At 33.8% G+C, this 12,667-nt stretch overlaps 1 protein-coding gene across 1 annotated transcript; it reads left to right on the top strand.

Annotated features, from left to right (window-relative positions):
* The first annotated feature begins 2,242 nt into the window (after nt 1-2,242).
* On the top strand, nt 2,243-10,680 carry LOC131595598 (putative calcium-transporting ATPase 11, plasma membrane-type). Its single transcript, XM_058867990.1, has 7 exons — nt 2,243-2,731; nt 6,254-6,308; nt 6,607-8,546; nt 8,629-8,787; nt 9,349-9,520; nt 9,612-9,910; nt 10,125-10,680. The coding sequence occupies exons 1-7, from the start codon at nt 2,561-2,563 to the stop codon at nt 10,428-10,430; spliced, it is 3,102 nt and encodes a 1,033-aa protein (XP_058723973.1). The 5' UTR covers nt 2,243-2,560; the 3' UTR covers nt 10,431-10,680.
* Nucleotides 10,681-12,667: the final 1,987 nt, after the last annotated feature.

Raw genomic sequence — 12,667 nt, 5'->3', positions numbered from 1 at the left:
CACATGATTATGTTTATCAGAAATGACACTAAATTGCCACGTAGCATCCACCCTACATGATCCACACACTTTAAACGTACACTTACATTTTCTCGATCCGGTATCATCATGTTTTAACTTCTGAATTTTTGAAACATATTTCTCACCTCTCTCGCATCTCATCGTTACAAATGATTGCTTCTACTTATGCCATTGTCGGACCTTCCAATCACAACACCAAATCCGAATTTGCTAGCTTCCATTCGGACCCATTCAAGCATATGTTGACGAGCATTGAAAACTTGATCATTTGTAAATTTTTACCGAACATCTATCTCGATAATAATCGTTTTAACACCGTCCTTCACCTCATTCGATTTAGCATCATCATTCACCTTGTCCGAAACAACTTTCAGGAACATGTCGGGGTGCACCATATTTAAAATGGGCAAAAACAACAAATTTGTTAAGAATTTTGTTTCTGTATAAGATGGTTTCGGGTATGTACTTTCGAAATAATTTAGGTGGGTTTCGAAAGTACATTTCCGAAGAAACGTAGGTTTTTCATCCATAAATCAGCTTTAATGCAAGGAAATGAGAGATGAAATGACGAAAATTTATCTTAAATTGCAGTGTTTTATGCTTTCTTTAACATGATAAAACGCTTGAAACTTGGTTTTAAAACGAAAATAAAAATTGAGAATGGATGAAGTTATTTGGAGGGTTTTGGTTATGGGGTGAAATGAGGATAATGAAATAGTTCATGCGACAAAGTGGTATAAGCTGAATATTTTCGGAAATGCATCTACGAAAATATTACTAAATGTTTAAATTTAACGTCCAAGTGTAAAATGAGTGTTTTCGGAGATGTATCCCCGAAACACTTAAAAATTTGATTTGAGGTGCGTTCGAAGATGCACCCCCGAAAATTATTTCAAAAATATGAATGCGTTCGAAGATGCACCCCCGAATATTTTAGGGTTTTAGGATTTTTTTCCGCACATCTGTACAAAGAAATTTCCTGATATAAATAATGGACTTATAATACAAAAGACCCAATGAAAAATTAAATGGTAAAACTATATACACTAATAAAAAATAAAACTTTGATTGGTTGAATTTTACATAAATTTTAGAAGTGTCCTTTTCATTATTGTTTCTTTTACATGTGATTTTTTAAAACATATATGCCTAAGACACACGTTATGATGACCACGATAATAATTAAGTTGCACTATTTATAAAAAAGAAAAGTTTGATTGTTGACATTTCTTTCAATAACGTGGAATGAAACATGTTTGAAAAAAAAAAATTATTTGTCAAAAGAAAGCCGGCAATTGTGAAAATAAAAGCCGGTCTTTTTGTAATTGAAAAAAGAAATAGTACGATTTGTAGTACATCGCATTGTTTTATGTTACTTTTTTTTATCATAATAAGTATTTTATTTGTATTTTTTTGTCTTCTTTTTAAAATACAACTTTTATATTTTTCAACTATTCTACTATTCAAATAAGAGGTTAAAGGTAGTGCACTGACAGTGTAAAAAAGTTTTACACTGTCATCCAATAGAAACAAATCGTTTTGCCATGTCATATAAGTTTTTTTAAAATTACAGTCTGACTTGTCCTGATTCATGGTCGTGATTGGTTGACAGTGTAAAACTTTTTTACACTGTCAGTGCATCACCCATTTTCTCTTCAAATAAATAAAAGAATTTTAGTGAATGATATTAGTTTTATTATTAAAATTAGTATATTTAATTATTTTTTTATAAACCATCCAGAGCTCAAATAAGATACATATGAGTAGGGGTGGCAAACGGGCATGCCCGCCCCGTTTAGGTCCGCCACGCAAAAGCCCGCGAAAAAATACGGCGGGGCGGGACGGGCATATTAGAGAGTGCGGGTCTAAAATCTTGCCCCGCCCTGCAAAAAAGTGAGGGCGGGGCGGGGAAAGCCCGCGGGCATAGAACCTTTTAGACCTAAAAATAATAAAATTGTATGAAAAAATGCATACCCGCAAAAGCCCGTAAAAAAACGGGACGGAGCGGGGCGGACACACTAAAGGGAGCGGGCCTAAAACCTCCTCCCGCCCCGCGAAAAAGTGCGGGTAAAATGGGCGGGCCTAAAACATCCTTCCGCCCCGCAAAAAAGTGCGGGTAAAACGGGTTTTTCCCGCGGGCCGGGCCCGTTTTGCCACCCCCTACATATGAGGCAGTGAGAGTATAGAATCAATTATAACTGATTTACGCTGAAAAATCGCAAAAGTTTTAAGATAATTGCGACTCCATCTCGACCGTTTTTTTAGTGGACTAGTTTTGTCAAACATTTCACATTACTCCAACTTACTACTGGGTCAACTTTCCATTATAGCGTGTTTATGCTGACGATAAATGCCCACTCTTCAACACGGCCTCTCTCTCTTATTCTTTCCAATTCAATCTTTGCCCTTTCGTTTCTGCGCCCAATAACCCTCTCTCTCACATCACACAAACCTACCTCGGTTTGTTGGTTATGGTTTTGCAGCGCGATTTTCTTTAGAAGCGAGTAACAGAAACAGAGTTAGTTATTAGATTCAATCCATGGAAGGTTTTCTCAAGGATTTCGAATTGGAAGACAAGGATCGTTCGATCGAAGCTCTCAGTAGATGGAGATCCGCCGTCGCCTTGGTCAAAAACCCTCGCCGGAGGTTTCGCAACGTAGCTGATCTCGCTAAACGCGCTGTAGCTCAGGAGAAGCAGAGGAAAATTCAGGTTTCATCGCCTTTCTTCTTCAATCCTCTTTCCCCTTTTTTGTTACGCGCGTATGATTCTCCTTAATAGTTACTGTGAATAAAAGAAAAACTTAAAAGTTAGGTGTCATTGATTCTCCCTTTTTTTCGCAGAAAGCAAAATTACCAAATGGTCCTTTCCAAATATTCCAAGGATAAAACTCACAATTTAAGTGAAAAATAGTTCAAATGCTTCCAAACTGAATTTTCCTTTTCGGAACTTCAAAAAAAATAGTATTGAATGAATGCATTTTACGCCACGAAAGTGTTGTATAATGTTTCTATTATTAGTTTCTTTGTTCTAATATAGGGGGAGAAGAGTGTTTGAATTTTCAATTCTGCAGGCTTATTTCTGGTTATAGTTACCAGTAATATCATGTTGCTTAGTTTTATAACCATTAATTTATATTTAATAATTTAAATAATTTAAAAAATACACGTTAATCTTTTAAACAAGTTTAATATCATCATCCAATAACATTATTAGTTTTCTCCCCATTATTTTTCAAATTTGCAACTACTATACTTTGTTTTTAATAAACGGGTTATCCTTTATACGCCACTGTAGAAACTAATCCCTCAAGCCGTAAAACTATAATAGACGACAAATTTTCTCTAAAAAATTTATCAATTTAAACATTGAAATTATAATGATACGGCCGCTTGGAGTGGCCCATTTTGTTGTTGCTTTCTTCTCATAATAATAAAAGGGAAGAAACAATGTTGTCCATGTGTCTGCTTCTCTTGCCCATAAGTAAATAAATGAATGTCAGATAATTGAAACCAGCGTACAGTTTAATTTTCTATTTGAGGGAGTACTATTTATTTTCACATGCCTAGTAGTGGCCAGCACAATTCAATTTTTTAGCAAGTGCTCTGCATCTTTATTTTAGGTTTATTTTATATTTTCAATGACTTTAGCATATGCTCATGACATGTGACAAATACATACTGTAATGAAGAACATGTAGTACATGAATGATTGCCACTTTGCAAATTAATATAGTATCTCACACGTTAGACGCTACATTTTAAAATCAACCATTTTTTTATGTCTTCAAACAAAAACAGTTGTGCTAATTTTGACCGGTAATTTTCTGTTTTTGTTTTTTACATAAGAAGAATGCTCATTATTTTTCTAGGAGATAATCTAATGTGATATATATATGGGATTGGATCCTCTCCTTCCATTATTTCTCTCCAAGTATCTCCTTCACAAATTTGTCTCTATCTCTCACTAACATTTTCCCTCTCTTCTTTTTTATATATTATATTTTATTAATGTTTATTATTATTACACTTGGTGGATTGAAGAAGAAGGATGTATGGAAGGAGATGATCCAATGTGATATATATATATATATATATATATATATATATATATATATATATATATATATATATATATATATTTATTTAGTTGATTAAATCTTTGGTCAATGGCCATCCCATGTGAAATTTTGATTTTATTATTTCTTTAGGGACAATGAAACTGAGATTATTGTTTAGTCAAACACCTTAATTATAGAAAATAGTACTAATATAAATCAATTTTTTTCAATTTGTGATAATGACTGCCATAACGAAACTTCGTGGAATTTTCAGTGCGGTATAAAAAGAGATACCACGTACTTTTCATCCGTTGCAAGTTAAATTATTCGAATACCACGTAAGAAATAGGACCCACTGGCGATTGGAAATGTTTTCAGTTCCACCCAATTACAACAATATGGTAATGTAATCTGTTGTGAAATGCAATGTATTATGTGGCGGATTTGCTGCCAATGAAAATTGGTCCAGTAAAGGACATGACCCATAATGACAAAGTCACGTCAATCCGTAATATTTTGTTTGGACGAGAAAATAAGAGGAAACATTATGGGAGGAATCAAAATGTGTGAAAAGTAATGATTAGTTTTTTATTCATGGCTTGTAGGAATGAAAGTGGGTTATTAAAGTATTTCTATAGGAAAATGTTAATCAGTGATTTCATGACAATGTTTAAATTTTAAAATAGTAATTTCATCTCGGTAATCTGCGTATTTAATGCCTTGAAAATTAAAATATTAAAATTTTTATAAATTTTTCTTTTTTTAGAAATGCTAAACATTGTCTTTAGGGTACTGGTTAGCAATACCCTTTATATATAACTATGATTTGGCATTAATACATTTTATATAAAAAAATGCATATAACACATTTGTATAAGTGTGTGTGAGTGTCTATGTGAAAAATGCTAGTTTAATTAATAAAAATATTAACAAAAGAATCAATAAAATATACCAATTTTTTAATAAAAAACAAAAAATTGAATTATATTTCCATATAATAAAGTTTATACATCTTTAGATCATTAACGGGCAACAAACTGCATTGTTAATTTTTTTTTAATTACAAATATATTTTTGACTCAAATATAATTAATTATTAATTATATTTATCAAAATCCTTAATTCCACTTGTCTTTACTGAATTTGTATTTTTCTTCTTCCAATTATAAAATGTTCAATATTTTCTCAATATAGAATCCTCTCCATTTTTTCTCTCCGTTTTTCCTCTCCATTACTTTAGTTTTGGAGATATATGTAAACCATAAAAAAATAAATATACACATTATGTGTTACATTATTACAATAATATTTTCAAAACATTAATAATGCACAAAATGGAGTAGAGACTCAGGGACGGATCTACATAAGGTAAACTACTGGGGGCAGCTGACCCCACATTCAAAATTTCATTTTAACTATTAATAAGACATCATAATGTTAGACCCCATGTAATATATAGCGATGCCCTCATCGCTAATGATACATACTAGTCATTCTATACTTTAATTTTATGCATATATTGTACAAATAAATGAATTTTTTATGCAACAAAGTACGTACGTGTGTGTCTATATATATATATATATATATATATATATATATATATATATATATATATATATAAATTTATTTAATATTTTTAATAAAAGTTAATCACATGAAAATTAATTTATAGTTAAAAAATATGTTTAAGTAATTGTTTGGTTAATCTCTTTCAACTAATTTGCAAAATTAGTACTCTTAATTCGAATATGTTAAAATTATTTGAAATAGGAAAATTAATTTTGTGAATTAGATAAGATAGAGAAACTAAACATATAATTAAACATAAACAATATCATATGATTATTTGCGTTAGATAAAATTACATGGTTATAACTGTTTAAATAAGATCTTGACCTCACTTGTTAAAATTTCTGGATCCGTCCATGGAAGGGAGGAAATGGAGAAGATCTTGTGTAGCTAGCTACGTATCATTATCAGAATCCTTAAAGTTAGAGCAGATTATTTGCTTTAAAGAGTTCACATAATTGTTAAAGTTCTTCACTGTTAGCATGAACTTTATACATATCAGTTAGTGTTGTTGGGTCCCCTATAAAATCTTTTTCTTCATTGACATATTGTGAATTAGTTACTTCTAGTTTGACTATATATTTTTTTACAACTGACATCAGGGAAAGTTTCGGGCTGTTATCAATGTTCAACGAGCAGCACTGCATTTTACGGATGGTAAGGTGCTCTAATTTCTATGATAATTGAAACTCATAAAATTGCTTTAGATAAACTTTTCAATAAGCACCGAGAGATATTTATGCATGAAATTTACACATTTAATACAATACTACTTTTCTTAATATATCGCAATGAGAGCTTACAAAGGGAAGGTGGTAGTATAGTAGAGAGTCTACTGCTGCCATTTTTCTAGTTTATATTCAAAAGCCCCCAGCTTCAAATTCAATTCCTTTATACTTACAAGGTCTAACTTCTTCCACAAGCTAATCCAAACTGGTCTGGTTTTCTTATGCAGCTATTGCTTCACCTGAATTCAATGTATCAGAAAAGACGAGAGAAGCTGGTTTTGGAATCGAACCGGACGATATTGCATCAGTTGTTCGAAGCCATGATTACAAGAACTTTAAAAAAGTTGGTGAAGTTCAAGGGATTACAAGTAAACTTTCTGTCACAGTTGATGAAGGTGTCCATCAAGACAGTTTACATAGTAGGCAAGAGATTTATGGGGTCAACCGTTATACCGAGAAACCATCTAAAAGCTTTTTGATGTTTGTTTGGGATGCACTGCATGATTTAACACTCATCATTCTAATTGTTTGTGCTTTAGTTTCCATTGGTATAGGGCTTCCCACTGAAGGGTGGCCAAAGGGTGTTTATGATGGTCTTGGAATCATACTTAGTATATTCTTAGTAGTTGCTGTTACTGCTATCAGTGACTACCAGCAATCTCTACAATTCAGAGATTTGGACAAAGAAAAGAAAAAGATAGATGTTCATGTTACCAGGGATGGTAAAAGACAGAAGATCTCAATTTACGACTTGGTAGTAGGAGATATAGTTCATTTGTCAACCGGCGATCAAGTTCCAGCTGATGGAGTTTTTATACATGGATATTCATTGCTTATTGATGAATCAAGTTTGTCAGGTGAGAGCGAACCTGTAAACATAGACAATCGAAGACCTTTCCTTCTTTCGGGAACCAAAGTGCAAGACGGTCAGGGGAAAATGATAGTTACAACTGTAGGCATGAGGACTGAATGGGGAAAGTTGATGGAAACTTTGAGTGAGGGAGGAGAGGATGAGACTCCTTTACAGGTGAAGTTGAATGGAGTTGCTACAGTTATTGGTAAAATTGGTTTGACTTTTGCCGTGCTGACATTTTTGGTGTTGACAGCAAGATTTGTGATTGAAAAAGCAGTTCATGGAGACTTTAGCAGCTGGTCTTCAGAGGATGCACTGAAGCTACTAGACTACTTTGCTATTGCTGTAACCATTATAGTTGTTGCAATTCCTGAAGGATTGCCATTAGCTGTAACACTCAGTCTTGCTTTTGCAATGAAAAAACTGATGAATGATAGGGCACTAGTGAGACATCTTTCTGCGTGTGAGACTATGGGTTCAGCTAGTTGCATTTGCACCGATAAGACAGGAACATTGACGACCAACCATATGGTGGTTGATAAAATTTGGATATGCGAAAAGACCACTGAGATTAAAGGTGATGGGAGTACTGATAAATTGAAATCAGAGATATCTGATGAAGTTCTAAGCATCCTTTTGCAGGCTATATTTCAGAATACTTCATCGGAAGTTGTTAAAGACAAAGAAGGAAAGCAGACAATATTGGGAACACCAACAGAATCAGCGTTATTGGAATTTGGCTTGGTTTCAGGCGGTGATTTCGATGAACAGCGTAGATCCTGTAAGATACTTAAGGTTGAGCCTTTCAATTCCGACAGGAAGAGGATGTCTGTGCTAGTAGGTCTTCCTGATGGAAGGGTCCGAGCTTTCTGCAAAGGTGCATCGGAAATAGTTTTGAAAATGTGTGATAAAATCATTGATAATAATGGAACAACAGTTGATCTTCCTCAAGAGAAAGCAAAGATTGTGAATGACATTATAGATGGATTTGCCAATGAAGCTTTGAGAACTCTTTGTTTGGCTGTCAAAGATATAGATGAAACACAAGGCAAAACCAACATCCCTGAAAATGGATATACTTTGATAGCCATTGTGGGAATCAAGGATCCTGTGCGCCCTGGAGTTAAGGAAGCTGTTCAAAAATGTTTAGCAGCTGGAATATCTGTCCGCATGGTCACCGGTGATAACATAAATACAGCTAAAGCTATAGCTAGAGAATGTGGTATACTTACTGAGGGTGGTGTAGCTATAGAAGGACCAGAATTTCGCAATTTGACTCCAGAACAAATGAAGGATATCATACCAAGAATTCAGGTTTTGATCTCATTATGTCCCGAGACTTTCAATTCTCTTTTATGATATGCTGGTCTTGCTAATGTGGTTATTATGGTTTCAGGTAATGGCACGATCCTTACCTCTTGACAAGCATACCTTGGTAACCCGTTTGAGGAATATGTTTGGTGAGGTTGTAGCTGTTACTGGTGATGGAACCAACGATGCTCCTGCACTGCACGAGTCAGACATTGGGCTTGCCATGGGCATTGCTGGAACTGAGGTTTGTCTCTAGTTATTATTGGTTTATCATGGTGAATGTCACAGTATTAACTATTACAATCAACTGCACTATTTTTATGTAGTTGCTTAATTTGAATCTTTTTGAAGGTACAAACATATTATCTTTATGTAGTTGCTTAATTTGAATCTACTTTTTAGAGAGGTAGATCCATCTTAAATTAATAGATGAGACTTGTTGAACAATTCTATTGTTATCTTTATTATGGAAGCAGTAGATAACTTAAACTGCAGTTTTTGAAAATCTTTTCATACTTTCGATCCCTAAACATTGATGTCTTTTGAGACATAAATTCCTTTTCTTATCCCTAAATTCTTCGACATGATTGCTACATGTTTTTTTTTTGGTTTTGTTTTTGGTAATCAAGTTATTCCCCAGAATCAAGCATTTTTCTTAAATAACTTGGTAAAAAGTTATGGCTTTTAGTGAGTGCTAGTACTTATCTTTTTAGAATTTGTTCTACTTGTTCCAGTATCTGTTATAAGTTAATGCCTAATTGATGTTTTATACTATTTTTGTTTTAATTATACCTTCCTTTTACAGGTTGCAAAAGAGAATGCTGATGTGATTATAATGGATGACAACTTCACTACCATTGTCAAAGTGGCTAAATGGGGACGGGCCATATACATAAACATTCAAAAATTTGTGCAGTTTCAGTTAACAGTCAATGTTGTTGCTCTGATTACTAACTTTGTTTCTGCATGCATCACTGGTTTGTTAATTTATACTAGTTTTGTTTTCCACTGAAAAATTGCCGAATATGTTTCATGGAACTGAGATTAAACTTTCTTCATTATTTTCAGGAGCTGCTCCACTAACGGCTGTTCAGTTGCTTTGGGTTAACTTGATTATGGACACTCTTGGTGCATTGGCCTTGGCTACTGAACCTCCTAATGACGGACTTATGGAACGGCAACCAGTTGGAAGAAAAGCAAGTTTTATTACCAAACCAATGTGGAGGAATATCTTAGGTCAAAGTTTGTATCAACTAATTGTCCTTGGAGTTCTAAATTTTGAGGGGAAGAGGCTATTGGGACTAAGTGGCCCAGATTCAACTGCAGTACTCAACACTTTGATATTCAACTCCTTTGTACTTTGCCAGGTAAAGTGTCTCATACCCCTTATAGAAACCAACTGCGATTTTATGGTAGCAAACTTTTTTATAACCGGATTGGACATTTAACATTGTTATTGCCTCTATTATCTATATCAATTTTTTCTTAAATACCAGTGATGCATTCAGGAAAGTATATATATAAAATGATCTAGTTCCATTCTGTTCTGCTTACTTTGTTGCTTTCCCTCTCTTTTACCAGGTGTTCAATGAGATAAACAGCAGAGAAATTGAAAAGATAAACATATTCAAAGGCATGTTTGATAGCTGGATATTTTTAAGTGTTATTCTCGCCACAGCGGTATTTCAAGTAATCATAGTTGAGTTCCTTGGAACATTTGCCAGCACAGTTCCTCTAACCTGGCAATTCTGGTTACTCAGTGTGTTATTTGGTGTACTTAGCATGCCTTTAGCTGTTATCCTCAAATGCATACCAGTTGAAAGAGTTACAACAACAAAGCATCATGATGGTTATGAGGCACTTCCTTCTGGTCCTGATCTGGCATAAAGTACTGGAAGAGTGTGAAATTTTTTCTCCATTCATTTTCTTTTGTGCAAACTTGAATGAAATTTTGGTTCTTGTTATTTTCATTTGCAACTACATCTTGAAAGAGATACAACAACAAAGCATCATGATGGTTATGAGGCACTTCTTTCTGGTCCTGACCTGGCATAAAGTACTGGAAGAGTGTGAAATTTTTTCTCCTTTTATTTTCTTTTGTGCAGACCTGAATGAAATTTTGGTTCTTGTGTTTTCATTTGCAACTACATCTTGAAATTTATGTTAATGAATTTCTCTCAAAGATTCAAACCAAACAGTCTCAAATAATAATCAATCTATCAACTAAATGTATATAAATCTTAAACTAACAGGGACAAGATACTCTCACAGAGCATCTCTCTGACCTACTACCAAACACAAATTTTAACAAGAGATTACAAATAATTTGGAGAAATTTGCTCAATAAATTCTTGAGAACACTTTTAAATTTCTACCCATTTGAAACTCAATCACTCCTCCTCTTAATACATGAATCATTCAATTCTAAAGTATACTTTGAAAGTATATCTCAACTCATAACCTTCAAAGATCTTCCAATTCTTAGCATTATACATTTCTAAGAATCTCTTCCTTTCTCTATCTCTAAAAAATTCTCTTTTTGAAAAAATGATAGAAAAAGTTTAAGTACGCTACAAGTTTCAATGCACCTGGCGCTTCCCTGGCAAGCGTCACCAGTCACCAACCGTTTCATGCTTGAGGTATAAACAAATTTATCCAAATTCCATTGTCCATCCTTCTTGCGGCCCTTGTTGGGCATCTCACACAAATTTTCACGTTGTCATCAAAACAACGTTGACGCCCACCATCAACTAAGTTGCCGATCTCTTTCATCTTAAATCACTCTTCAATAAAAATTGATCAAATCGTTTGACCTTTGGCCAAAGTAATGATTTGTTATACACATTTTCAAATTGCCTTTCAAAAACAACTTTTTCAACTACATTCTCCTACGGTTCAATCATGTCTTTAATAAAGTGCAAATTGATGATGTACTTTGTCATCTCATGATACACTTAATGATTAGTGAAATGAATTGCAAATTGATTATCACAATATATCTTCACACATGAATTGCACATTTTAATTATAGGTATGTATATATTATTCACACACATTCCTAGTAAATCATACAATACAATAATAATATTTCTATTTCCGAGTTTCGATTTTTTTTTTTTTTTTGTTAATAAGGAGGGCCGAAGCCCAAAACAACAAAACAATCCTTCTAGAAAAAACAATACCAATCCTATCTTTTTCAAGATACTTTCCCAACCATCCAGAAGCTTCCTGATAAAAGGTGTCTCCTTCCATCAAATTCTTCCCTTCTTTAGCTAACATGTGGGCACAATCATTAGATTCTCTAAAGATGTGATGCAAGTCAACCACCTCAAGCTTCTCCATCCAAGCAATGATTTGGTTAACCAAACTGCAGTTTCCACTCTACTTCCTGCCTCCTTTCTTAATGAGATTAATCGCCATTAGAGAATCGGTTTCAATCTCAAGATTCATGTGACCATGCTGATACGCATATTTAATCCCCACTAGAATACCCCATAATTCAGCCATAAGAGGACTGCTTCTGCCTATAGACTTAGCAAAACCCCCCAGCCATATGCCAAGATCGTTACGGAAACAACCACCACAACCCGATAAACCATCACTACCATGAGCACCATCACTATTAAGCTTCACAAACCCTTCCCTTGGTCTGTACCAGGCAACAAGGCTATCTTCATGGCAGCTATTCATGACTTTTTTATTAATCATTACAGCTGCAGAATAATCCTTAACTCTTCCTTTTATCAACTTCCATTCATCTAGCGGTCTTGTGAAATTTTCCACATGCACATCCTTGTTCCTCCATTCCCAAAGCGTATGAAACCCAACAGCCCAATGATGCACATCCTTATTTCCGACTTTAGCTTAAAGTTACCAATTACATATTCAACTCATTAAACACATCTTTGATGAAGTTTTAAAAAATGTTTTGTGAATTTAAAAATTGAAAAAGTAAAAAAAAATGGTCATAATGTTTTGAAAACATTATTTTAAAAATGGTTTTCAATATTATGTTTTTTAAAAGCTGAAAACTACAAGTGCTTAAACATGTTTTATGTTTGAGTTTTCCCTTTGAATTTGGAATAGAAAAGTGAAAACATGCTTAAAGTGTCGGTTATAGCTTT

Source organism: Vicia villosa, linkage group LG4, assembly GCF_029867415.1.
Source record: "Vicia villosa cultivar HV-30 ecotype Madison, WI linkage group LG4, Vvil1.0, whole genome shotgun sequence".
NCBI lineage: Eukaryota > Viridiplantae > Streptophyta > Magnoliopsida > Fabales > Fabaceae > Vicia > Vicia villosa.
Note: the sequence above shows the minus strand (reverse complement) of the source record. Positions and strands in the feature narration are given on the sequence as shown.